Source organism: Setaria italica, chromosome I, assembly GCF_000263155.2.
Source record: "Setaria italica strain Yugu1 chromosome I, Setaria_italica_v2.0, whole genome shotgun sequence".
NCBI lineage: Eukaryota > Viridiplantae > Streptophyta > Magnoliopsida > Poales > Poaceae > Setaria > Setaria italica.
Genome location: NC_028450.1, coordinates 26,901,296 through 26,928,132, shown reverse-complemented (window position 1 = coordinate 26,928,132; position 26,837 = coordinate 26,901,296). Strand labels below are relative to the sequence as shown.

The window sequence follows — 26,837 nt, the reverse complement described above, 5'->3', positions numbered from 1 at the left end:
TGCATCTCTCAGCCATCTGCAGGACAGCACCCAGAATTTCCTTACTCGACACCACCACACCAGGGAGCAGCAGCCTTTGCAATCTCTGAATTTTCACGGACAAATGACTCTCTGTATTTCTGGATTCCATATGCAAATGCAGAAGAGCATTCGTGCCCCGAGGGCCCTCTTCTGGCATGATCACGCACAAGTGGTTTCCTTTCCTGTTAGTATACTCCGGACGCAATTATGGTCCCTTGTATCCGGATCAGAAAACATCCAGTCTGTCTGAGATGTATTTCCCACCATGATTGCTGTTTCCAAACGTGTTTTCTTCAGAAAACATGCAGTTCAATGAAAATGGTAGGGAAATACACCTGCAGTTCGTTTCAGACATTTGACAGCACTGCTTTCAGAGACATTCATCCAGCAACAGCAAGAACTGGAAAACCAGTCCGTAACCGCACCATCTCCACTGCATACCGTTTCAGAGAAACATCAGGTTCTCAGGTCAAAGCCTCAGCCTCAAAGGCAGTTGGACCGCAAAGGCAGCAAGTGCAGAGCCTTCAACCCTTTTCAGCAAAACCAGGCACTCTTGTCTGCCACATCAGGAAGCAGTAGGAATGTAGGATCAGGTTATTACACGCAAAAGGCAGCACCAGCACCAACAAACAAAATATATCACAATATCAAGGACACTGCATAGAAATCGTCCAACTGCCAAAGCAAATGCATAACCCGCAGAGTTTTCAATTATACTAGCTCATAGCTGGTACAATACAAACTGTGCAGTACAATCGTCCTGCATAAGACAGCAAACGCTCCTGAAGTTATAGTCCGCAAAGACTAGTGACAATACAATACAATCGTGCATGGTACCAACTTAAACATCAGTGAAAAATGGCTTCTCAAACTGTGCAGTACCTTAGATCTAGCCAACCTGGAAACCATGACGATATCAAACTCTTCAGTGATATCAATGTTGATTGTTGAGTAGTATTGGCCAGGACAGACCTTGGACAAACTCTTCAGAGAACAACAATAGTAGCAAGCCAAAGAAGATATACACTTGTTATTGAGATCAATATAGCCACGCACAAACACACGACCAATCGATATGATTAACAAAGTAATGCTATAACATTACATATCCTATTCAGGTGTCAACTGTATATACAATTGCCCTGAAGTGAAAGCAGCAAAAGGACCTCAAAGGAAGCAATCACAACCTCTTCATCCATTTCCGTTCAAAACTGGCCACTCTGTCCAGGAACTACTGTCGCCTAATGACATGCAAAGTAGATATTACATGCATCAACATACCATCAGAATATAAACAGAAGTACGAACAGATTAAAAATCTTTAGAATGTGTATAACAGGAGTTGTAGGCTTGTGGCCCACCAATTGTCCAACCAAACAGATGCAGAACATGCTTTTAAATGGTAGCTTGTAGAGATGAATAGCTGCTAGTACACTAGTATTAGTCATGTATATTAGTCCTGAGATGGCCGATACAGCATACAATACACGAACCTAGCTGAGCTTTCCTAAACATCAGTGAAAAAAACACACCATTGCTTTTAAATGGTAGCTTGTAGAGATGAATAGCTGCTAGTACACTAGTATTAGTCATGTATATTAGTCCTGAGATGGCCGATACAGCATACAATACACGAACCTAGCTGAGCTTTCCTAAACATCAGTGAAAAAAACACACCATTGCTGAAACTTAACAGTGAGCTATCTGCGGGGGATATACCCCCCGGGTACCAAGGAAGGTAGAAGATAGAGTCCGAACTGGGACTCCTATTAACTCCTATTGTAATCAATTAGGTCTCTTGTTGTAACCGACTAGGACTTTCCATGTAACCCTACCCTCCGGAGTATACAAGGAGGGGCAGGGGTCCCTAGATCGGCAGAACCACATCAGGACTTAGAGCCTAGAACACCAAAATACTTGAGCGCAGGGCGCAATACAATCCACACCAACAGGACGTAGGGTATTACGCTAATCTGGTGGCCCGAACATGTATAAATCTTGTGTCTTTGTGTCCCTGCGTTACCATCTTGCTCCTGGTCTGGCGATCCCACAAATAATCTACCACCGTGGGTAGCCCCGTGGTGGGACTGCCGGTATATTCCCCCGACACTATCCTTAACAACCTGGAAAACATGGTGAAGATACAAAATCTGGTGACATTGATATAACAATGACATGCATAAAACACATTGAGATAATGATTCAACGACATATCCTGATATCCCAGAGATGCGGTATGAACCAGGACAGATCCTCGAATTGCAGAGATCAGAGATGCCATAATAATGCCACAGCAAACGGAACAGAAAATACACAGCTCAAGCAACGCATAACACACCCAATTGCAGTGAGATGGATAACATAAGCAATGATAAAACCAAGTACCATATTCAGATGTCAAACTGTACTTAATTTAAGACTAACACTGGAAGAGTCATTAACTTAACCGATATGCAGTTAGCTAAGATGAAAATTTATGTAATATATCCTAATATGTAAGCTACTGCACTAAACAAAAGGATTACCAGCAACTCTAGAGTTTCTAGTTCTACCATTTCCACCATGTCATCACCAAATCCTCTTTGGTTTGATGCCCATCTCAATTTCCTTAAGCTCCAGCTCCAGCTCCAGCCGCTCATTTTCCAGCTGCATCCTTTCATTCTCCAGCTTCATCTTCTCCAGTTCCCTGTCCTTCTCCTTGCTGGATCTCAGCCACTTCAAACGGCTCTGCTCGAGTTTCAGCATCCCCTCTTTAATCTTCAGACGTTCTCTCTCAATTTGAGTTGCATTCATACCACTTAGATTCTTCTCAGCAGCAGAACCACCAGCACCCTCAGCAAACATTTTATTCATGTCAATGGCAGCAACTTCTGACAGATGAGACCCACAGTGTCCCCCCTCATGGTCATGCTTCAGCTTCTTGTTGCCATGAACTCTGTGGTGAAGATGATCTTCAGCACTGGCCTCCAGATCATCATTGAACCCGTCATCATCGTCATCGTCATCAAAAAGGAACATCTGATCATCCTCATCATCATATCCAAACGAGCACTTCTTTCCCTGTTCATCCGGACTCCTAAGCGCCACACGCAGCGACCTCTGAAGGGCCGGATCATCAAGCAGGCAGTGCCGGTTATGGTTGTGGTAGGAGCACATCTCCTCGTAGTGCAGGTGCTTTGAGTTCAGGTGTTTCTTGGCCTCCTCCTTGAGCTTTGCAGATAGGCTCACCTGTTCGAGGAGTGCCGGTTTCTCGACGATCTGACAAGCCGTGCCCCGGCCAAGGATCTCAGTGAGCCTCTTGTACCTCTTGTTGAGGTCGTTGAACTTGTCCTCGCACTGCTGCGGTGACACGGGGAACCCCCTCTCGGTCATGGCCGAGGAGACGAGCCTCCACTTGCCCTTCCTCTTGAGCATGGCGTGCTTCTTCCTCCCGCTGCTGGTGCCGTGGTCGGCGTCGATGTCGTCGTCGATGTAGGAGACGGCCGAAACGAGCAGCTTCACCATGTCGCTGGTCCACTTGACCCGGTGCCACTGGGAGGCCGGGGCCGCCGCCGCCTTGCCGCGGCCGTGGTGGCCGTCGGCGGCGGCCTCCTCGTCGCTCAGGGAGGCCTTCACCGCATTCCCGGGCTCCTGCATCTGGTTCGCGGCGGGGGCAGCGAACGCGCCCTGGTGAACCTGAACCGCCGCCTGGGGCTGGGCGGCGAAGTGGAACGGCTGCCCCAGATCGAAGGGGGCTCCGCCGGGGATCAGCGCTCGCGGCGGCAGATTCCCCTCCATCTCCGACGAGAAAAACACCCGCTCCGGCCTGAGCGCGGAGCTCTCCGATTCCGACACCAAGGACCAGGAAGGGCCTTTGGGATATTCGGCAGAAAGGCCTGCGCCGGCTCCAGAACCTCACCAAACTCGTGAGAAGATGGACGCCAGCCGGCCGAAAAGCCGCCGCTTTTTCTTGGGCGGTGGAGGGTTTCGTGCGGGATTTGTGGGGCGGGCAGGCGGAAACAGCCAAAGCTTGCAGCCGTTTCTTGGAAGGGGCTGCAAAGCGCGGGCTGCTGCTGCTGCTGCTGCAATCTGTGGCACGGCAATTATGGCGACGGAATCAAGAAAGGGGAATCCTAGGCACAAAGATTAAGCCTGAAACCGGATCGGCGCACGAGAAATCAATCCCCCATCCTCGAACACGAAATCCTCGAGACCAAGGAAGGAGACGACGAGCTAGGATGGGGGAAGAACCATACCGAGGCGAGTCGCAGCAGCGGCAGAGAATGCAAACTCGAGGCCGGGGAGGAAGAGGCAAATCGGGTGAGGAATCGCAGCAGCTAATCTGGGCGGAAACAAAAGGGGGGCCTCATGTGCATCAAGCAAGGGGTCAGCTTTCCAGGATTTCTTTCGCCGCCATCTTCCTCCTCTCTTGGCTCGGTTGGTGGCGACTGGCAGCAGAGCAGACACGGGCAGGAAGGCAGGAGAAACAGACGAGGCTAATTAGCGGCTTAGCGCAGGAGGGTGACGATGGAGGCTGATAAAAGAAGAGGAGGCGCTTAATTAAAAAAACGCTAGATCCTAGACGCTTCCAAGATCGCTTGCGAAGAAGGGAGTAAACAACGAGACGAAACAGGCAAGTTGGGGAGCTGGGGGAGGGGGATCCTTCGGTGCGGAGCATTTGGCCTCGACGGGGAGTGTGTGCGGCACGCACCCAAGCACACGTCCGCAGCGCTTTTGCGGCGGGCCCCGCTTGAAGGTGAGAGAGGTGTGCTTGGAAAGTGGCTGGTGTGGGCCAAACGAAGACGCTCGTCGCTTGCCAAGCTCTCGCCTGCTCGCTGTGGCGGCAAGGCCATGTTTACTCTTTACTGTACTTCCAAAACTGAGGCGGTGACTAATCTCTGCGATCAGTAAGTCTTCGGTTTGTCATTTGTCACTAATTGCAATCAATTCACTTTGCAAATATTGCCATTCCTCAACTTGGAGATGCATTGGTAATGGTTCGATTCAAAGCTCTTGCCTCTTTGCGTGTTCAAATCAATTAGTAAGTCGGTTCGCCAAAAGAAAAGGAATGGACCAGCAAGTCTTTTTCCTTTTAACTTGAAAGATCCATTTTGTTGTCTTCTTTTTTTAGAATTTCTATGTAATATTGACATCGTTCAGCAATAGTAAGAGCTACGAACATGTCATTACAAGTAACCGGCTAACCGCTTATTACCTGGTTTATGTCACCCATGTTCATTTGTGTCACAATTTGAAGAGGAATTATGCACAAAAAAAAACTACTTTTGCAAGTCAAAAGTATGTATAGGCTAAAGAGTCTACGGTGTGAATTTTTCTCTTCACAAAAAATAGTGTATTCTTTTTTATATATTTGTCATAGTGCCCTTCAAAGCCGGCGCTAGCGGTGACGGCGACAATGAGGCAAATGATTGTATTCTCTCCGTTCCAAATTATAGGTCGTTTTAGGTTTTCTAAATTCATAGATATTATTATACATTTAGATATAGTGTGTGTTTAGATGCATAATAATATTTACGAACTAAAAAGTTAAAATAACCTACAATTTAGAATGAATGAAGTATTAGAGAGTTTATTATCATGGGATTCATAGAACCTTGCTACTGCTTTTATTCACTGGATTAGGATGCGATGGGGTCGTTTTCGGCCACTGACGTCACGGGATTAGCAGTAGAGCGATGGTTACCAACCTGCCTGCTCCCCACCTTTTCTGAACCTACGAGTAGGCTGTTAAATAAATATAGTCGGAAAAAAAAATAGTTCCGCCTCCGTTGTGAATTCTTGAGGCATGACGCAGATGATTGAAGCATCCCTACTTTGTCAAATGTCAGCGTGCAACGAACTGACAGCCAGGCAAGCACAAGTTGAAGAATACGGAGTGTGTTAAAAAAAAATAAATTCGGGATTATATTCCTTCTGTTGAGGATGATATGTTTAATTAGGCTGGTCTAATTCACGTTCATTATTCTGTTGCGTAATTTGCAAATCACATGCTAAGAGAAAACATTAAGCCTGAGCGTTGATCAGCGCCGCGCCACAGCATAACGGTACCCAATCAAGAAAATATGTAGGTCTCTCGAATGTGTTGAGAGGAGTGGGAAATTGTAAATGTTTTGAATCCATTGCGTAGACACAACACATGCAATAATTAAGATACATCTTCAGCTTGATATCTGATACTAGAAAATTGTATAAATGCTTTGAATCCATTGTCGTAGGTACAAGACATGCAAATAAGATAGTATGTGGCATTTATCAAGACTAAGAGCCTGCTTGGTTGGATACCAACTTTTGCCAACCCAATATAGCTAAAATCAAGGTCTATCAAGATTAGGGCAAGAAAATTTTGTATTCATTTGGTTTAGTGCCAAAATATGGCAACCAATATTTTCCTTCATGTGAGCTTCAAGAACTTTCTAACGTCTTGCCATGATTTTGGCTACAAATGTTGGTGCAACTTTTTTTATGAACCAAGTGATGGTCAAAATTTTTAGGCATGTCCTAATTTTGGTAGGGCAAACTTTGGCACCCAACCAAGCAGGCTCAAAAATTATAAGTGCTTTGGATCTATTGTCATAGTACAACACAAGCAACAACTAAGATACATTATAGGCTAGATATCAAAATTAGAAACTTATAGATGATTTGGATCCATTGTCATAGATACCATAATACAAAAATCAAGATACATCTTGGAGTTGATATCCAATACTAGGAAAACATGTAAATGATTTAAAGTCATTGGCATAGGTATAAGATATAGCTTGGGCCTGATATCCAAAATTAGAAAATAATAAACATTTTGAATCCATTATCATAGGAGAACACATGCAACAATTAAAATCAAGCTAAGGCTAGATATCCAAGATTAGAAAATTACGAATTATCTAGACTATTGGCATAGGTTTGCACACTCAACAATTAAGATATAGCTTGGACCAATATCAAGACTAAAAAATTGCGTAAATCCTTTGAGGTCCGTCGACATACGTACAATTGTTGTGCGACAATTAAGATATAACTTAGGCTTGATATCCAAATTAGAAAATTGTGTAGATGCTTTGGGTCCTTGTCATAGACAGTAAGACATATGCAACAATTAAGATACAGTATTTCGCAAAAAAAAAGTTATATTTTGAGCTCGATATTTGATACTAGACAATTTTGTGAATGCTTTAAATGACACTAGGATACTATGCAATATATGGCTATCATACTTGTATTTACCTAAAATGACAATGTAAAGTGTTATTGTACAGCACAATGGGAGTAGCCTAGTCATATAAACTTCAAAGGGTTTCCCAGCCAGTCATACCATTGGGAGAAAAAGACTTCCTTTGTTCTGAACAGGGCACCAAAAGGGGGATATTTAGGGTGTGTTTGGATGAAGGACAAGTGGGACGGGACAGGATCATCCTCTTTTTTAGGATGAGATGATCCCACTTGGTGTTTGGTTGGAGGGATGGAGGCGTCCTAGTTTCGTTGTTTGGTTGGAGGGACGAGGACAGATGAAATAATAGTGTTTGTATTCCGTTAGCCGCCGAGGCCACTATCAGCCTTAGATGATCCCTCTTTACTCTCTATCTTTTTTCTGTTCAACCATGGCCGGCCTCCTCCCGAGCTCCTGCTCGCCCTCGCCTAGCTGCGCCGCCGGCCACCGCCTCCTGGCCCCGAGCCGCGCCGTGCCATATGTAAGGATGACAAATAATTCAATATCCCGCTAAAAAACTTTGTTGGCAGGGCTCTGAGCCGATGAATTCTTCCTTGCAACAGACCTTCAGGCTACAGGAAGTAGGAGGAGAAAAGACGGGCACGACGGCATCAATTTTCAGTCCATCTTCCATACGAAGACCTAATAACCTCTTTGCCATCAGAAAGAAAAATATATAATACTCGTATATGAGCTCGTGCGTTCAGAGGAATCACCTAATAGTGAAATGTAAAGAGCGGTAACAGACTTTTGGGTTGGAATATGGCCCGTCTACTTGAAACAAAAGCTTCCTCACTCAATTTTTGAGCCATCCAATTATCATCCGACGGCTCAAATGTATCTTCTACCTCCTATCAGCTTCAACTAGCTGCTGTATTTTTTCCTTGCCCGCCACCCCCTTATGCCCCCACCCGGCGAGACCCTAGCCCGCCCACGGCGGCCGCCTTCCTACTCCTCCTGCCGCCACCTCAGCTCCCACCACCGCCATCACGGATGTCGTTCCCCCACCCCAGCACCGCCCAACCGGCCTCCCGATCGGCCGCGCCACTGCCAACGCGCCTCACCACCCTCCGCGCTCGCTACCTCTGCCGGGCCCACCTTCCCCCTAGAGTTGCCGGTGAGCTCTCACCTTAGAAACCCCTAACTCGAATCTCTAACTCGGAACCTCTAATTTTGTTAGAATTTAGTCAGAGTTGGAGAAGAAACGCAACATCACGTGCACAAATCAGGGGGTGTTTGGATACACCCCACTAAAGTTTAGCACCTGTCACATCGGATATTTGGATACTAATTAGGAATATTAAACATAGGCTAATTACAAAAATAATTGCACAGATGTAGTCTAATTTGCGAGATGAATCTTTTAAGCCTAATTAATCCATCATTAGCACATGGTTCTGCAATTAGTTTTATAATTAGCTTATGTTTAGTTCTCCTAATAGCATCCGAACATCTGATGTGATACTGCTAAAGTTTAACATCTAAGTATCCAAACATCCCTCACTCGAGCGAGTGTAGCTTTCACCTTGGAAAAACATGCGATCAATTTAATTGCTGTGAACGAGTACTGGAACGATCGACGACCGGAGGTAGTGGCAACTGACGCAACCCGATTCGTTTTTGCCAACCGCCGCAACCGGCGGCTCAGACAGAGCTAACAGTGTTCCGCGCCTCGGGTTTCTTTTTCGTCGATTACGGGCGCAAAGTTAGGCGTGATCGCGAGCCAAAAAAACAAACACGCGGTCGAGGAGCATTTGGACATCTGACGACGACGACAAAGGGAATTCTGTGCATCGTCTTGAGAAATGAGAATCCTGGGCGTGATTCTCTAGCCATTTTTTTTTAAAAAAAGCCTTTTCTGCTTGAAAGTGATGGAATGGTCATCTCTGCCTATTGCATACTCGCCGTTGCAAGTGGCAAAGTGGTTGGGTATATTTTCACCTCTCCCTCCCGTAACTGACTTTTTTCTTTTGAAATTTATTCGTAACTGACTTGAGCAATGTCATTGCGAGACGATTCGATCGTGTTCGCGTCGACACTAGGAAGAGGTAGCTATTGAAATTCGAATCGAATGCTCGAGCAGTGTGCAGATCTCGTGTTTGCAATCTAGCAGGAGTCCTTTCTTCAGATGAGGATCCCACGCAGTGGCTGCAACTCAAGCAATCGGCTGCTGTGAGGGACTGAGGGGACACTGTTCTGCATCATAGATACTGTGCGACGCTATTCATCTGGTTATTGTACAGAACTGTTGAACACTGTAGCACAAATCTGAATCGTTCACCGGAGAAATGGATGACCAGGATTGCATGCAGCAGCAGTGCTTAAACTTGCAGTGGATCGTGCCACTGCACCGGATCTCCGCCTCCTTTTCCGGAGAAAATGCATTTAGCCGTTGAACTTGAAGATGGGGATAACGGGCCGCAGATTATGGGCCTGGCCCAGGAAAACGGACCAGCTGGCCTTTTCGGCCCACTTCACGTCTCGCCCACAGATCACTTCTCTCTCGCCGGCGAAGCGAAGGAACCCAACCCAACCTCGCCGCCGGGGGGACCGGTAAGCCCGGGCGCGCAGCGACCGGACACCGGAGAGCGGCCTGCCCTACACCGCACCACGGTTCTAGGACTTCTCCATTCCCAGCGTCCTCGCGCCCCCTCGCTGCCTCGCCGCCCGACCGCTCGCCCGCAGACTCCGGCGATGGGCTCGACCTCGAGGGAACCCCCGCCGGATCCTCCTGCGCCGCCACCGGCCCGAGCAGGTCTCTCTTTTATGACCCTTTCTACTGACTTGTCGATGGCTCCATCGCTAGAATAGTTCCTAAACTTACGAATCCTATTCTTGTAGCTATGTGGGTTCCGTTTCGGGATTCGCCTAGAAATGGAGTAAATTCGCTAGTCAGTGTGCGCAAGCACACCCTAATTCCATATTGCCTAGCCAATAATGCTTCCTACCTGTCTAACTCCTGATTTTAAATGTGCTGGGCAAGTAGTCCTGCTGTTCTGTCCTGCACTAGGGCTAAACTCAGTAATTTGCTTCAACTACCACACCAGCTGTGCTGTAAAATTAAGTTCTTCAAGGAGACAAAGTAAGACTATTCCTTATTCGACACCTGAAAAACTAATGTTATCCATTCATTCCACGTTGATCAGGCTCCTAAATTTTTAATGTTAGTTTCTTGTGAGTTGTGGGTTTATCACCAAATTAGAGACTGAAATTCAACTTTTTACCATGGAAACACTTTAGGGGACACAGAAGCTCGTTGGAGCATTGCAAGTCTCCAAGAGGCAGCTGGGGATTATACGCCAAGGTTGGGTCGAGAATTTGACTCTGAACTCGAGGCATATGAGTTCTACCTTAATTATGCATGGAAGGTGGGGTTTACTGTCCGAAGGGAATGTGCTAATAAAAGCAGGAAAAGTGGAGAGATAAGCTCCAGCAAGTATGTTTGTTCAAGGGAAGGATTTAAGTCCATGGATAAAAGAACCAACCGTTCCAAGACTCCGCAGCCCGATACAAGAACAGGATGTAAGGCATGTCTGACTGTGAGGCGCAACAATGATAGCACAAAGTATGAAGTATATGGTTTTGAGCCAAAGCACAACCATCCTTTGGTTGTTCCATCCTGTGCTAATCCCTTACAGAGGAAGTTAGTTGATATTCAATCAGCACAAGCCAACAATTCCAGTAATGTGACTAGTGCATGTGAGCCTGAAAGCAGAAATTCTGTTATAGGGGACAATGCCGTTACTTCCAGAGAATGGCAACGCCCTCTAAGAACTAGGAGGCAAAGGGAAATCGAGTATGGAGAAGCTGCTGCACTTTTGAACTACCTCCAAGACCAATCTCGAGCTGGCCCTTTATTTTATCATGCTGTACAGCTGGACGCTGAAGACAAAATTGCGAACATTTTCTGGGCAGATGTGAAGATGATCACTGATTTTAGTCAATTTGGTGACGTTGTTTCCTTTGATATTGTATCCAGAGACAGCATGGATCTCCGGCCCTTTGCTTCGTTTGTTGGGTTTAACAATTATGGGGAGACCGTTTTGCTAGGAATGGCACTTATGTATGATGGGACTGTAGAATCATTCCATTGGCTGTTTGACACGTTCTTGAATGCAATGTCTGGACGTGCACCTAGGACTATTTTTTACCGTCAAGATGCATATGTAGGGATGGCCATCTCAATGGTAATGCCTGATACATGCCATGCTCTATGTACATGGCACCTGAAGCAGACTGCAAAAAGTAACATAAATTACCTTATTAAAAGGGACTGTGATTTCATGAAGGAATTCAAGGCGTGCATCAATTATTATGAGGAAGAGAGGGAGCTTTTTACTTCTTGGGAAGTTATGATCAATAAGTATAGCCTTCATGGCAATGTGTGGTTGCAAAAGGTATTTGAAGAAAAAGAAAAATGGGCTGGGCCGTACATGAAGTGGACATTTTCAGCTGGTATGAAGAACACACAATTGAATGAACGTCTGCATTCTGATGTTGGGGATTATTTGAGAACAGATGTAGATATTACTCTGTTCATGAAGCACCTTCAGAAAGTGGTGGATGACAGACGGTATACAGAATTGGAGATCGAATTCAGTTCCAAGCTAAAGTTGCCAGACTTTAAGATTAGAGCTCCTATTCTGATACAAGCTTCTGAGGCCTATACCGATATGATATTTCAGCTTTTCCAAGAAGAATACGAAGAGTTCCAGTCAGCATACATTGTGAGTCGTGATGAAAGTGGCCCCTGCCGTGAGTATATTGTTGCCATTCTTGATAAAGAAAGGAAGCATAAAGTCTATGGAAATCCTTCCGAGCAGACTGTTTTATGTTCATGTAGGAAGTTTGAGACTCTTGGTTTCCTGTGCAGCCATGCTTTGAAAATTTTAGATACAATGGATATAAAGTACCTGCCTCATAGGTATATCTTGAAGAGGTGGACCAAATATGCGAGGTGTTTGACATCACAAGTTGATGATCGAAAAGTTCAGGAAGATACTACATTAGAATTTTCTAATCGCTACCAATACTTGTGCCCTGTATTTGTTAGACTTGTTGCTAGGGCATCAGTATGTGAGGAATCATACAGAGCTCTAGAGCAATGTTCAGTAGAAATGAGTAAGAAAGTTGAAGGAATTATTCGGAAACAAACCAGCATAGATGCATCAGCCTGTGAGCCTGATACTGTGGACATCCAGATATCCTTGTCTGTTAGTGCCACGGACAATGAGTCAGAACATGCAATGAATTATTCAAGCAATAAAAGATCAAAGAAAACCAAAAAGAAAGGTCATAAAGATAAAAGTCAAACAAGAAGTTGCATCAAAAAAGGGTTGCAGAATAAGAAAACACTGCAGCTAGAACAACCTGCGGTGCAATTTTTCATGTTGGATACTCCTACCCAAACTGTACAGGATTCATTAAGGGTAATTTCATCATTGTCCTTTATTATAGTGGTGGATTTGCATTATATGTCTCTTGTAGTTGAGCATTGTGCTAGAATTTATGATGAAAAATATCCATGTGTAAACCCTCATTAATGGCACGAATGTGCTATTTATTAAATCTTCCTTTCCGTTAAACCCTGCAGCAAATCCTTGGATTTCCTTTCGGGGTAGTCCTTCTATGCTTCACCTTTGTGATGGGAGCTAAGTAGGTAGAATCAAAACCTTGACTTGTGCTTTATATTTGCATAGTAATCTAGGAGTGAAGCATAGTATGGAACTCTTCAGATTGTTGTACTTGATATGTCATATGAACTTCCCTGGAAGCATAGAAAATCTGTAGCACTCAGGGACAACGAGAGGAGGGGGTGGCCGTTAAGATGAATAAAACGCTTTAATCTTAGCTTATGTACTCACCGTGAGATGTTAGGGCCCTCTAAAACACTCGGGTGAGATTTATTAGCTTTTCCATTTATATATTCATGTATTTTGAGAAAACTATGCTCATTTCATTTCAAATATATTGTAAGGCTGATTCTTCCTCTTTTTTTTGTACAGGAAGGCCTTTCAAGTCCATTTCCAATGGGCCAATTGCACTATTAGAAAATGCAGCCAGGCTTAAGCCCTAGCTTCACACAGTCATAGCCTTTCAGGATTTAGGTCTTGATCCATATTGTGCTTCTGATCCATCAAGTTACAGCCAACATAATCAGCAGGTATATGATGTACAGTTGTTTATTTCCGTGCCTTTTTCTGTTTGAGTCAACTATGCTTAATGCATCAGTTAAGAGGAGATAAAATTACTTGCTGGTTTCGTCTGTTTGTTTTCCATATTTTTCAGGGCTTGTAGTTGCAGTAAATAACAGTTATGATGCAATGGACCGACCACCTCGTCAGGATAATATCTACTATCTATCAATCAGTGACTGGAAGCACTCAGCATTTGCCTTCCTGAGTTTCCACAAGCCACGCAGCATGCAGAAATGAAGTCTGATATCTGGCTGGTTTCTGAAATTCAGACTGATTCTGTGCATCAATCAGCAATTGGCACCTTAAATTCAGATGTAATCTGATTAGCTATTTCAGACTAATTCACATGGGTGCATCCACATCGTACGCGAGGCATGGAGGAGCATTCATCTTTTGTGACTAAGGGGGTGCTTGGTTGTTGGCCACAGCTCGCCACAGCTACAGTACCCACGCCACAGCATAGCCAACAGCATTTGCGCCCGCTGGCTGTGGCGCCTTGAAAGCCTGCCACAGGCTGTGGCGCGGGCGTGCGTGGCGTGGCCAATGGAGGCCAGGAACCAAGCAGCCCCTAACTGTGATCGCTCTGTACAGCTATTAGAAGTAGCAGTCGAGCAGAATCTGTAGTGGTAGACGACAGTCTGTGCATAACCTTTTAAAACCAGATTTGTTTTCTAGGATAGATAGCATAGTCTTAGGCTCTTAGCTGCTACTATTATGGATGGCACAGGCCTAACTGTACAAATCTTTCACATTACCTTGTTTGGATCTTACCTTTTGATGAGGAGATTCATGTTCTATACTTGCGAATTCTGCCAGCTTTGTATTTGTGCACATGTCAATTTACAATTCTTTTGCGCAGGACTATAAATCAATCAGGTATATGTCCAGAAACACTTGAAATGATGGTTTCTTCAGGTCATTAACTCGTTGGTTGCTAGAATGGCCATTTGATTTGTTGAGAATGGTGCAGCTGAATAGTAATGTGAGCAAAATCCTGTCTCATGAATCCGAAACATACAGCACAGAATTCATCCAGCATTCATCAAGCACAGCACAAGTACCAAATGAAAATGGTAGCACCTCAAAAAACAATTTAAGATGGTGACTGACTACGAATCTGGGAACCATCCAAGGGGTGTCAAAGGGGTGTTTGGATCTTTAGTTCGGACTAAAATTCATGTCACATCGAATATTCGAAGGCTAATTAGGAGAACTAAACATGAGCTAATTATAAAATTAATTACACAGATGGAAGCTAATTCGCAAGACGAATCTATTAAGCCTAATTAATCCATCATTAGCACATGTTTACTGTAGCATCATATTGTCAAATCATAGACTAATTAGGTTTAATAGATTCATCTCGCAAATTAACCTCCATCTGTGCAATTGGTTTTGTAATTAGTCTATGTTTAATACTCCTAATTAGTATCTAAACATTCGATGTACAGGAATTTTAGAAGCTCCTAAAGAACCAAACACCCCTAAAACAAAAATCTAACCAAAACTTCACAACGCACTTCCAAGAAAACACTTACACCTCCACAACGCATTTCCAAGAAAACACTTACGCCTCCTCCAATGGTTAACTCTTATATTTTAAGAGAAGAGAGAACAGCTACCTCTTGACCAGAGATATCTCATACACACTTCAAAATTATGTGAGGATGACATGGTCATTCATGTTATAAGCTATGTGCTAAAGTGCTAAAAACTAGATCATCAGAAGAATTTTGTTTGATTGTCTCTTAGAGTAGAGTGCTTAGAGCCTAAGAGTGCTTAGAGCTAGGTACTAGGAAGCCTAAGAGTGCTTAGAGCTAGGTACTAGGAAGAGGCCTTAGAACTGCTGAACTAACAGTCAGCACTGAACATGCTGATGAGACCAAAACAGATTTCAGATAGGATTTTTGAAAAAATCAGTCAGCTATAAGTTCTAGAAATCCTAAAATGGTCTTCCAGTTATTAGTTGCCTGAAATTTAACAGAAGCAAAATGATGCTTACAGAATCCATAACATACAGCACAAATTCACAATGGTATTGCCCTGATACTGCATTTCGCCATGGTAACTACAGCACAGAAGCTCGGAGGCCAGAATGACAAGATTGAAGATTTGAGAAGCACATTTCATTTCCATTAAGATAACATATCAAATTACAGCAGCAGCATCATCAGTGCAAGATAAACAAGAAGATTACCAAGCGACCGAAAACAGCTCCCAGCACTACTGACACAACCATATCGATACTAATAACAAGCGACCAGGAGGAACCCAAGAGAAACACAGATCCTACAACTACAAGCAGACACCAAAAGGAAGGAAGCAACAGCGGCGACGACCATGGGGGCAGATCGCGTCGCTCAGGCCCTCTCGCCCCTGATGCGGCGCGCGAGCTGGATGTCCTTGGGCATGATGGTGACGCGCTTGGCGTGGATGGCGCAGAGGTTGGTGTCCTCGAAGAGCCCGACGAGGTAGGCCTCGGCGGCCTCCTGCAGCGCGGCGACGGCGGAGGACTGGAAGCGGAGGTCGGTCTTGAAGTCCTGCGCGATCTCCCGGACGAGGCGCTGGAAGGGGAGCTTGCGGATGAGCAACTCCGTGCTCTTCTGGTACTTGCGGATCTCCCGGAGCGCGACGGTGCCGGGGCGGAAGCGGTGGGGCTTCTTCACGCCGCCGGTGGCCGGGGCCGACTTGCGCGCCGCCTTGGTCGCCAGCTGCTTCCTCGGGGCCTTGCCGCCCGTCGACTTGCGCGCCGTCTGCTTCGTGCGGGCCATCGCGGGCTTTTGGTGGGTGGCGGAGGACGGCGAGCCGGCGGCGAGGGGAGAAGAGGGCGGGGGATTTGGAGGAGGATTTGATTTGCTGGGAGATTTGGGAGGAAAGTGAGGCGGGTATTTGTAGGTGGGGAGCGGGGGAGGAAGCGGGAGTCGGAAATTTTTCGGGGGATGAGCGCGTGGAGGGAGAGGCGTCGGATGGGAATGAACGGCGCGGATGATGCGGATACGGTGTGGCGATCCGCGTGATGGGTGGCGGTGGGTTCCTATTGGCTGGCGTTGGTCGTGGAGGATCCACTGGCCCACAAGTCGGTAAGTGAAGGTGGTTTTTGGTTTGTTTCGAGGCCGCGCCAGCTTTGGCGGCTTTGGTTTGGTTTGGGCACTTTGGTGGTCAAAACGAAACGGTGAGGAGCCGGGGGGAGAAGTAAAAATACGCGGGCGGAAAGAAGTACTGCTACGTGGGCGGCTTGCGGAAATGGAAAAACGTTTCGTGTTTCGGCGCTGAATTATGATTTCGATTTCGAAAATATTGCTAATGGCGCGCGCAGCTTGTGGGATTACTGCGTAATGCTCCTGCCTCCAGATTTACGCAAACTGGTGGGTTTTTTTAAGCATGACACAAATTTTGATCTTGACTTGTTGGGAAGCCTTATTTGGACGGTGGCATGCTGCTCATGATTAGCTAGCTTCAGCATCTCCGGCAAATTGATCTTCCTCTTTCCCCTTTATCATCTAACAGGGGAATCCCCTTTCATAATTTGATAATTTTGAGTAGATATGCTACAGTAGATCCCCTTTCCCCTTTCTTCTTCTCCTGACACATCGGGTCCACTTGCCAATGAGTAAGAGGTCCTTTCTTCTTCCCCCTCTCTCCCTTCTATCTCCCTTCAACTTTTACACCGGCGCTTGACGAGGCAGAGCTGCGCGGCGACCTCCGGCAGCACAGCCGCGCATGGCCTTGTTGACGCTCATTATTGACACACTTTTACCCCTGTTTATCTTCAATAAAGACATGAATTTGATAAGTAAATTATTAATCATACCTAATAAACCGGTCATTTTCACATGTGTATCATATTTTGAAGGATATTCTATTTTTGTAGGAAATTGACCTAAAGGTACATTTTTTGATAAAACCTGAAACAAGCAACGAACTAAACGAAGACGAAGGCCAGCAGACCCAGGAAGATGATTTAAGGACCCCCTCTCGAGCTTGTTTCTAGCAAGCAGTCCTCCAAGATGACTTAAAGGCTAAGTTTATGAAGATATGGCAATGATCAGTTCGGGATCAAAGAGGATCAAGTGGAGATTTGGAAAGTTATCAAAGATCAATCTCATCCTGAAACTATCGTCATGCTAGACCCACATGCAAGTGAAAAGAAGATTCTAGAATACCTGAGATGATTTGGGAACGAAGCAGGACACGAGGGGCCAAAGGAAAGGCCCAGGGCGATCGGCCTGGACCCACCTAGGCCGATTAGCCCAGGGGTTTCCTTTGCCCTCTCGCCTTCCAATTTTCGCCACACGCTCTCCAGACTATAAATACTCCAAAAATCTACCGAGCCCCATATCCAAGATGACGTACTCGAAGTGAAGCAGCAGAGAAGCAGAAGGAGCTTGAGGGACACCTCTTTGGAGAACCAGGGCCATGCAGTTATCTAGGGATTAACATAGCTAAGCCCTGGCCGACGTGATCACCCTGCGAGGAAGATCCATGCCGGAGTTTCGGAGCTAGGAGTAATAAAGATCAAGGTAGGATCCCGGTGGTGATCTTGTGATGTACAATCATTCATGGTGAAGTAATAGATGTGTTCATATTCTTAGCGATCTAAATATCTCCTTCTATAGTTTTATGCCTTTTCGGGTTTGCTTGCTTTTTGTTGACGGTTGTTAAGTACCAAATATGACCATCAATATACTCAAGAATAAAGGAGGATTGACATTTCTTACATGCATATTTGGTTTCGAATAATGTAGTTCCACTTGTCCTTAGAAAATATTTGGTTGCAGGTGAAATAGCATAAAAGGATGGAGAAAGCACACTCTATGGATCCAAAAAATACGTTTCTGACCAATGGGAGGTTGTCACGTGTGCATCCCATAGATTGAAGGGTCCACAAACTACCACAATCGGCTCAATCCACTGGAGAACACACACAACCTCCATTGGGACCCACCAATGTATGCCTTATGAAATTCGACCGGAGAACACAAACTACCCTTGCTATCATTGTATAGGCTTATATGCGCTCATGTATGCCTTGAGACCATGCTTCAGTACATACTCTGTGTGCATATATACCTTGTATAGCTTAGTTGATCTATGCTACGACATTGGTTCAATGACCATTTCTATGGTGGCTTCAGCCCTTGTCACAATAGCTCGGGTCAGCTGGAGTGTTGTTAACAATGCAAGCATGGTGCTTGGATTGCTTAGTTTCATTGGATATTAGTTTGCCCCACAGGCCGTAGAGGTAGGTCGCAGGTGATGACAGCCATGTTGGTCCTTTGTAATCCTCCACGTTCAGGTACGCTGTAAGAGTTTGTAATTAGCAGTAACTTTACTAGGTGGAACCAGTACGAGTACTGTCTCCCCGTGTGTGCCTAGGTGCATAGGCTTGAGTTCTATACAATATGTATGTATGTTATGCTTGTATGATCTGTGCAGTATATAGGAAGTACATATGAACCTAGAGCTAACTCTTACTCCTTCTCCCTAACTTAGTTATCTTGAGATGATTCCTGTGTGTGCCATACTACATATCTATCTATCTTACCCCTGCCTTGAGTATTGTCTCTATCCATCTATGGTATACTCATATGCATAGTAAACTCTTTTGACCTACCCGCCTTCCTTTGGGAAATACGATACCCTTGGGAATACTCTTGGGTGAAATGCTACAATGGTATATCCATGCACTTGCGGATTTATTCGTGATCACTAAATATAGCAACAAGCATTTCTGGTGCCGTTGCCAGGGAAGGCACTGGTTAAATTTTTTTATTTTGTATATGTTTATATTCATAGTTGGTAGATCTTTACTCAAGCAGGCTAACCTTGATATGTCTTCTCTATCTTTGATGTGAAGACAGGTAGTGTATTAGTCGGTTTTGACTTACCGACAAATTTCACTGAGAATCCGGAGTCACTTGTGAGAAGGGTACGATCTCGTGTCGTTTCTCCTCAGATTACTCTCTCGGCAGTCGGCCTAGCTTCCTTTGCACCATCTACATCAAAAACTATGGCCCAGAAGACTCTTCGTGAGTACTTCGCTCCCTCAGCCTCTCAGGTGCTGAAAGGTCCTGAGGTGGACACGGGGAATGCAAGCTTCAAGATCAAGATAGGTCTCATTACCATGGCACAGGTTAGCCCATTCTGTGGGAAAGCCAACGAGGACGCTAGCGCCCATTTGCAACAGTTCCTTGAGCTCTGCAGCATCTTCACCATTAGAGGGGTGAGTAAAGATGCTATTCATCTTCGACCGTTCCCATTTTCTCTTCTCAGGAGAGCGAAGCAATGGTTCTATGTGAGCCGTTTGGATATTAATACATGGGATAAATGCTCTGTGGCATTCCTCGTGAAGTTTTTCCCATTGGGCAAAACCAATGCCCTTCGTGGGAGTATTTCAAGTTTCCAGCAAGCAGCTACAAAATCAATTCCCGAGGTGTGGGAAAGGCTTCAGGAGTACATCCTGGCCGTTCCTCACCACGGGATGGATAAATGGCTCATTATTTAGAATTTCTACAACGGGTTGACTCTGACAGCCTGAGGCCATGTTGATGCTGTTGCTGGAGGAGCCTTCTTTTCTCTTACCATTGATGCTGCTACAACAGTGATCGAGAAGATGGTCTCTAATCAAGGGTGGAGCGATGAACAACTCCAACCCCGATAGAGAGGTACGCATACTGTCAAGGAAGTGGACATGCTTACCGCTAAGATGGACCTCCTTATGAAAAGATTGGATGACTACACCAAAGAGAAAGCTACCATGTCCAACACTATCCAAGCTATGGATTCTCACATGACATGTGAGGTTTGTGGAAATACTAGACACTCGAAGAATAATTGCCCTGAGACTCGGGAGGATGTGTTGTACATGAACGGCAACAACAACGGATATCGTCCACAAGGAGGCCAAGGGTGGAATCAACAACGCCCTTACCAAGGAGGTAATAATGATAATTTTTTCAATCCAAACCAACCCTCCTTCAGAGATCTTATTTTTGAGCAAGCTAAGATCAATGAAAGTTTTACTAAAAAGTTAGCTGCCAATGAGAAAACCTTGGATAGCCTCCACATAAAATTTGATGGTCTTTCTTCTGCTTTCAAAAAACCACATAAAATGCTAGAAACTTAGTTAGCTCAGTTGGTCACTATTGCTGCTTCTGCTAAGATCGGGAAGATTCCGGGGCAACTCGAGTCTTCTCTTTGAAAATGTTAGTGTGGTGACCGCTAGATGGGGTAAGCCATCTCGAAGGCCATTTGTTGCTAACCATGCAGAAAAAGCCCATACACCAAGGAAAGAATCATGGGATGAACTAGTAGCTACAAGCAAAGAAGATCTGGGATATCCGACGATCAGCTATTTGATATGTGACTGTTACATCAAGCAGGCCCTTTGTGACCTACTATTTTCGCTACCTTGATAAGGTTGCAGCTAGCCAACTCGACGATCTGATACCCCGAGGGATAGTAGAGAATCTTCCGGTGAAAATTTGAGGTTCCTACGTCTCCATGGATTTCGTGGTCATCCATATGGAAGGTGATTTGGGAATGCCGCTCATTCTCGGGCGACCATTCCTGAATGACGCCAAGGCAAGGATCGATGTTGGAGCTGGAGAAGTCCACTTCCGCATTGGGAGGAAGAACAATATATTCAAGTTTCAACCAAGGGAGGAGCAATGCTACCTGATCCATCAAGACGATGAGTGGCACGGGGAGTGGATGGAGCCACAGCCCCAATCCAAGAAGTCATCGACCGCACCGATAAAATCAAAGAAGACCAAGAAGGTGTGCAGAAGGTGGAATGAGCGTCTTCATGCACTTCTCCAGGATGGGACGTCGAGTGGTAAAACACGACGGATAAGAGTCCCACTTGTCGGAATCAAAATGGTGAGCCCTTTGTCGAAAGGTAAAATTGGTAGTTATCTTATATTTTCCTTTCAAAATTTTGATTGTCCCATCATTTGATTTTTCTGAATGCATATTTGATTTTCCAACCCACATTTGCATGCTGAAATTTTTCTAGCCATTTTTCCCTTTTCGTAAAAAATTTTGAAAATAATTTTTGAGCCAATATCTCTTTGAAAAATCTTTTGAGCATTTATGGAGCGAACTTTGGTTGAGGCACCCAGGCGTGACGTCATGTAGCTGTTGGGGAGCCTCTGACCCAAGGGGGTAGCTGGTGGGGCCTACCAGGGGTTGGCCGACCCCTGGGTTCAGCCGAACCAGGCGCAACAGCTCCTGGGTCCCACCTGCGCCAACGGCTAGTAGCCGTTGAGCACGGTCGGAATCCGACCGTTTGTCCCCATTGCTCTATAAATAGAGGCCGAGGGGGGTGAGCTTCACCCATTCAACACATTTCATTCAGTCTCTCCCTCTCTACTCTTTGCTCTTGAGTTTTCTTGGAAGTTTTGCTGAAAGTTGAATGTAAGCAATCTTTGTGTCTTGATTTCCTTGCTGCAAGATTGGCGAAGCATTGGAGGAGCAACTTTAGGTAAGAATTTCATTTGATTATGCTAACCCATTCCAAGTTGCTCTTGTGTTTCCTTTGTCTTCGGTGGCAAGCATGAAGCGGGTTGCTGGTGCATTCAGGAGGATGACGGGTTCAAGCTTGTCCCGTTCATGAGCTAATGTGAGCTCTCCGCACTCCTCCAAACCAACATTGAGGCCAACCTCGATGGACTATGAAGAAGAGCAAGAAGGGCAAGCTGAACCGCAAGCCAAAGCTATGGGGGTGGACGCAAGTGATGCCCCCTACCTCGACCTGCAAGGCGATCGAGAGAAGCAAGCTTACGCCATCCTCAAGGACCGGGCCTTCGGTCACACCAAGGCCTACGAACCGGAACTTCTGGAGAAAATTGGTATGGATATCGACTTTGCCTCTGTTTGGTCTGCTATTGGGTGGGACGAGTTTTCGTCGGTTGAGGAGCTTGGTTCTCGGCCCCTCACCATCCAGTTTCTTTGCGCTCTTCGAGAGGTGACAAATGGTGTTTCATTCTGACTCTTTGGGATGAAATACCATTTTACTTGGAAAGAACTGTGGCGGATCCACCTCGGATTAGCTTGATTAAAGCATGGTTAAGTCGCCTAACACGCGACACTCATACCTTAGTCAAGTTAACACGAAGTGCCATCGGGTTTCATCCGATTTAACCACTTTAACAGGACCGAGTTAGCAAACTCACACGAAGGTGAGCGGTTCCAGAGAATACAACAGGTCCACCAAAAGATTAACAAGTTGTTACACACTTGGTTGTAAATCAGAGTTTAACAAGTTCTGAAGAAAACAACAGAAGATAAAAACAAGCGGAAGCTACTCGTCGGGGTCGGATGTCCTTGGTGAGGCCAGCCAAGACATCAGTGATCCCTTTCCTCGCCGTCCGAGGAGGGATCCCACTCGACCGTCCAACCCGGAGGGAGCTGGGGCGGCCAAGTGCCAACAGGAACAAACTCAGGAGCTGCGACTTCACCTGAAAAGAGAACCACAAATAAGGCTGAGCTTCTAAGCTCAACAAGACTTAACCGACCGGTGGTAAACTACTCCACCACTTCTAGACATGCAAGGCTCTTTGGCTGAGGGGTTTTGTTTGCCAAAAGCGACTACTGTGGGTCCTTGCTTTCAAGTTTTAGCTCAAGTTCTAAGTTCATTAACTAGTCTGTGTTGGCGACTTATGCTAAACAACCATAGTTTCCAACAAAAAAGCATAGAACAAGTATCAAGTTCATATCATCATCATGTTCCATCTTTACTCAGTGTAGCATAGCGATTAAGCAGTCTCAAACTGTGAGAGGCAGACGAATCGATTCGAGTTTCTTAACCATGCATGGCGAACCTAATCTCACGACATCCGCGCACCACAAGGGTCGCTTCCTGTGTCGGCCGTCCCCATCAATTCCGAGGCACGTGTCAGGTCCAAACTTCCCTTGGCATGCAATGCTCCACAGTCCCGACCTCTACCGTACTGTGACCGCACTTGCACCCACATGATGCACCATGGGAACCTTGTTCCAGGGATAGCAGGGGTATAAGCCACGCCCTAGTTCAATCAGGTACTAGGCTTCCCCATCCCATACTAGGTATGAGATTAGTACTTTCAAACACTTGATCATGAACACGAACACTTTTCGACCTTAGCAACTTCATATAGATAGACAGGGCAATCCACCGACCACCAAAAGAGTTCACCAGGCCCTGCCCCGTCCATCGTCCTTGTAGTTGTAACCAGAAGGAGAACAACCAACTCCTATAACTCGCGAGTGACAGGAAATCACTCGACTTTTACCGAGTCCTATTAAGCAATGCAACTACTCGGACTCATCAGGCTAGTGTTCAGATCAAGGGAACTAAGTCATGCATCTATGGTTTCAAACAACTCCTGTACTTAAAAGCACATACAACAAATGGAAGGCATGTGTAAGTTTAGAAAGTTTGGGCTCATGCTCCGGGGCTTGCCTTCAAGCGGAGGGGAGGGAAACTGGTCCTCTGAGGGTTCTGCTGCAGCTCCTGCGGTCGGCGGCTCAGCTACTGCTCCGTCTTCTGGCACCGAATGCAGTTCGTAGACGCCGTCGGCGAGATTTAGCTCTACACGAATGCAAATGCAGGAGTTAGCACTTAGACGGTTATTTCAACAGCAACACTTGCAAGTTTTAGCCCGGAAACTTGTAGCAAAAACTACGAAAAAAGTGTGGAGGTTCAAGCTTCAGTGGATAGAGGACAAGACCAAGGGTCGTATTGGAAGAAACTCATGATCTGACCCTTAGACTGGAGGAATAGCTGTGCTGGGGTCCTCAGACTTAACGCGGAGAAGTCCCCGATTTTTTTACACATATACCCTCGGGTTAAGGAAAAGGATACAGCCGAGTCCTCGGGCGAGGTGGAAAAGTGTCGGCGAAACAAACAGGGTCGGGTAAAACGGCGAAGGGGTCGGGCAAACAGACAGGGTCGGGCGAGACGAAAAAAGGGGTCGGCGAACAGACAGGGTCGGGCGAGACGGAAAAAGGGGTCGGCGAACAGACAGGGTCGGGCGAGACGGAAAAAAAAGGGGTCGGCGAACAGACAGGGTCGGGCGAGACGGAAAAAGGGTCGGCGAACAGACAGGGTCGGGCGAGATGGAAAAAGGGGTCAGCGAACAGACAGGGTCGGGTGAGACGAAAAAAGGGGTCGGTAGCTTACCTTCGGTTTATAGGTGAAGCTTTGAGATCGCGAAGGAGCAGACTTGGGCGGAAGAACTGAAGTACTAAGACTTGGGCGGCGGCGATGTCCGGCGGTGCTCCGGTGGCGATGGAGTTTCTTGTGGGCAACAAGGAAGCTCTAGCACAGCGCGGAGGAGCAGGCGGCTGGGTGGATTGGGAGGTGCGGGTGTTAAGCGGAGAGGAGAGTTCCTCAGGAACTTAGGTGGCAGCGCTTGAGCACGAAACATAGAAACAATGCGGTAAGGCAGCGATGGCGAAGGGAACTCCGGTAGGACTCGGGCATTCCCTTTTATAGCTGCGCGGAAGAGAGAGAGTTGGAGCAGCACGACGACCGGAAAGAAAAGGATGGAGTGCGCGGCCATGGCGGCGATTGAGCAGCGATGGGCGGCGGAACAGGACTTCGGAGATGACGCCTTCGGCCATTGGGCACTGGAGACAGGGCGGCGCAGGCGCGGTTTTGCCGGTGGTCGAGGTTTGGCGGAGGCGGGCGTCGTCGAGTGGTGGATTTGATTGGTGTGACAGGGAGAACGGCGTTACAAGCGAGGTTGCAACGGGCGAAGTGATAGGCGGGCTGCGGCTGCGCGGGCGAGTGCGAAACAGCGGTTTGCCGGGGCACAGCTCTGGCAAGGCGGAAAAGGAGCTGTCGCGGTCGGGGTCGTGGTTGGCAATGGAGGAATCGTCGCGTAGCGAGCTCGGGGCGGCGCGACTGTGGAGAGGTGGCATTAAAGCTGGAAGGCATTGGGCCTTGCAGCCGGGGGTCCGGCGAGGTGATGATGGGTGTGAACCGCGAGGTATGCAGCAGGCGGCAAAGCTCTTCCACAGTGGCGATGGAGCACCAAGGCGCGGCCGGTGAGGGCGCGAGCGAGATGGGGCGCTGCAGAAAGGTTGCAGAGGGGCTTCCGCTGCGATTGGGGAGGAGGGCGCGGGAATCCATTCGGTCGCGGCCGGCGACTGGGCGGAGTGGCGGGGGTCGGAGGAGTTGAGCTACGCGGCGGAGAAGCTCTGGAGTGGTGCAGGCCGCTCGAGTGCGTCTGCCTCAGGAGATCTGGGAAAAAGATTTGCAGGTCCACCCGTCAGTCTCGGTTTCTCCTCTGCCCAAGATTGAAAGGGACACTGTTGTGGAGACTTAGAAGGAATCGGGGGTCCTGGTTGGGGTCTTCAGGGGTCGGAACTGGAACTGGAGGTTGAGCACTTAAGCTCAGGGGAGCTGGGTCAGAAGGATTAGGGACTCGAATTAAGATTAACTCAAAAGATTTGACCATGGTCGTCACAGCCTACCCCCCTTAAAAAGAATCTCGGCCCGAGATTCGGGTGTAGGGGTAACCAGTGGGGGTGAGCAGTCCTTACCTCCTTGGCTAGAAAGAAAACCTTGGAAATGCTTGTTCAAATACTCTTCTGTCTCCCATGTTGCTTCATCCTCTGTGTGGTTATTCCATAGGATTTTGTACATTTTCACCACTTGGCGTCGGGTATGCCTCTCCTTGCGGTCAAGAACTTTGGCCGGGTACTCAGCGTAGGTCAGGTCAGGCTCAATTTGAAGTTGATTCTGTCCCAAGATCTCAGTTGGGAGTTGGCCAATTTTCTTCAGCTGAGAGACATGGAAAACATCATGAATGGCCGAAAGCTGTTCTGGGAGTTGGATCCAGTAAGCAACGGGTCCACAAATTTCCACAATCTCATAAGGGCCATTGTAACGGGGAGCCAGTTTTCCTTTTACTCCAAACCGTTGCACTCCTTTGGTCAGGGAGACTCGAAGATACACATGATCACCAACGTCAAACTGCAGGGGTCTCCTCCTCATGTCGGAGTAACTCTTCTGTCGAGATTGGGCGGCTTTGAGATTCGCTTGAATTATCTTCACTCGTTCTTCTGCTTCTATCACCAAGCCAGGGCCATAGGTCTGTCTCTCGCCAACTTGTGACCAATTCAGCGGTGTCCGACATTTCCGACCATATAGGGCTTCAAATGGTGCCATCTTCAAGCTAGTCTGGTAGCTATTATTATAGGAGAACTCTGCCAATGGCAAGCACTTATCCCAATTTTTGTCATAATGGATGACACAAGCTCTCAACATGTCTTCAAGGATCTAATTTACCCTTTCGGTTTGTCCATCGGTTTGAGGGTGGTAAGTCGAGCTACAAATGAGCTTGGTGCCCAGTGATGCTTGTAGCTGTTCCCAAAAACGCGCTACAAACTAAACTCCTTGATCAGAGATGATCGTCCTAGGC

At 46.6% G+C, this 26,837-nt stretch overlaps 3 protein-coding genes across 5 annotated transcripts; 1 reads left to right on the top strand and 2 right to left on the bottom strand.

Moving 5' to 3' along the window:
* Window positions 1-697: 697 nt before the first annotated feature.
* LOC101766818 lies at window positions 698-4,662 on the bottom strand. 3 transcript variants are annotated; one of them, XR_001163183.3, is made up of 3 exons: window positions 2,547-4,661; window positions 1,989-2,144; window positions 698-1,262 (listed from the first exon to the last, which is right to left on the bottom strand). XR_001163183.3 is itself a non-coding variant. In XM_004952637.3 (2 exons), exon 1 carries the CDS (start codon window positions 3,796-3,798, stop codon window positions 2,590-2,592), a length of 1,209 nt encoding a protein of 402 aa, XP_004952694.1. In that variant the 5' UTR covers window positions 3,799-4,662; the 3' UTR covers window positions 1,452-2,144; window positions 2,574-2,589. The 3 variants fall into 3 exon arrangements, 2 of the variants coding, with proteins under 2 accessions (XP_004952694.1, XP_004952693.1); XM_004952637.3 differs by lacking the exon at window positions 698-1,262 and having other exon boundaries at window positions 1,452-2,144; window positions 2,574-4,662; XM_004952636.3 differs by lacking the exon at window positions 698-1,262 and having other exon boundaries at window positions 1,452-2,144.
* Window positions 4,663-9,736: 5,074 nt separating this feature from the next.
* LOC101766132 (protein FAR1-RELATED SEQUENCE 5) lies at window positions 9,737-14,256 on the top strand. Its single transcript, XM_004952635.3, has 4 exons — window positions 9,737-9,983; window positions 10,469-12,657; window positions 13,234-13,391; window positions 13,517-14,256. Exons 1-3 carry the CDS (start codon window positions 9,923-9,925, stop codon window positions 13,276-13,278), a joined length of 2,295 nt encoding a protein of 764 aa, XP_004952692.1. The 5' UTR covers window positions 9,737-9,922; the 3' UTR covers window positions 13,279-13,391; window positions 13,517-14,256.
* A 1,273-nt stretch (window positions 14,257-15,529) lies between these two features.
* On the bottom strand, window positions 15,530-16,294 carry LOC101765712 (histone H3.2). The gene has a single exon (XM_004952633.3). The coding sequence runs from the start codon at window positions 16,194-16,196 to the stop codon at window positions 15,786-15,788; it is 411 nt and encodes a 136-aa protein (XP_004952690.1). The 5' UTR covers window positions 16,197-16,294; the 3' UTR covers window positions 15,530-15,785.
* Between the last annotated feature and the right edge of the window lie 10,543 nt (window positions 16,295-26,837).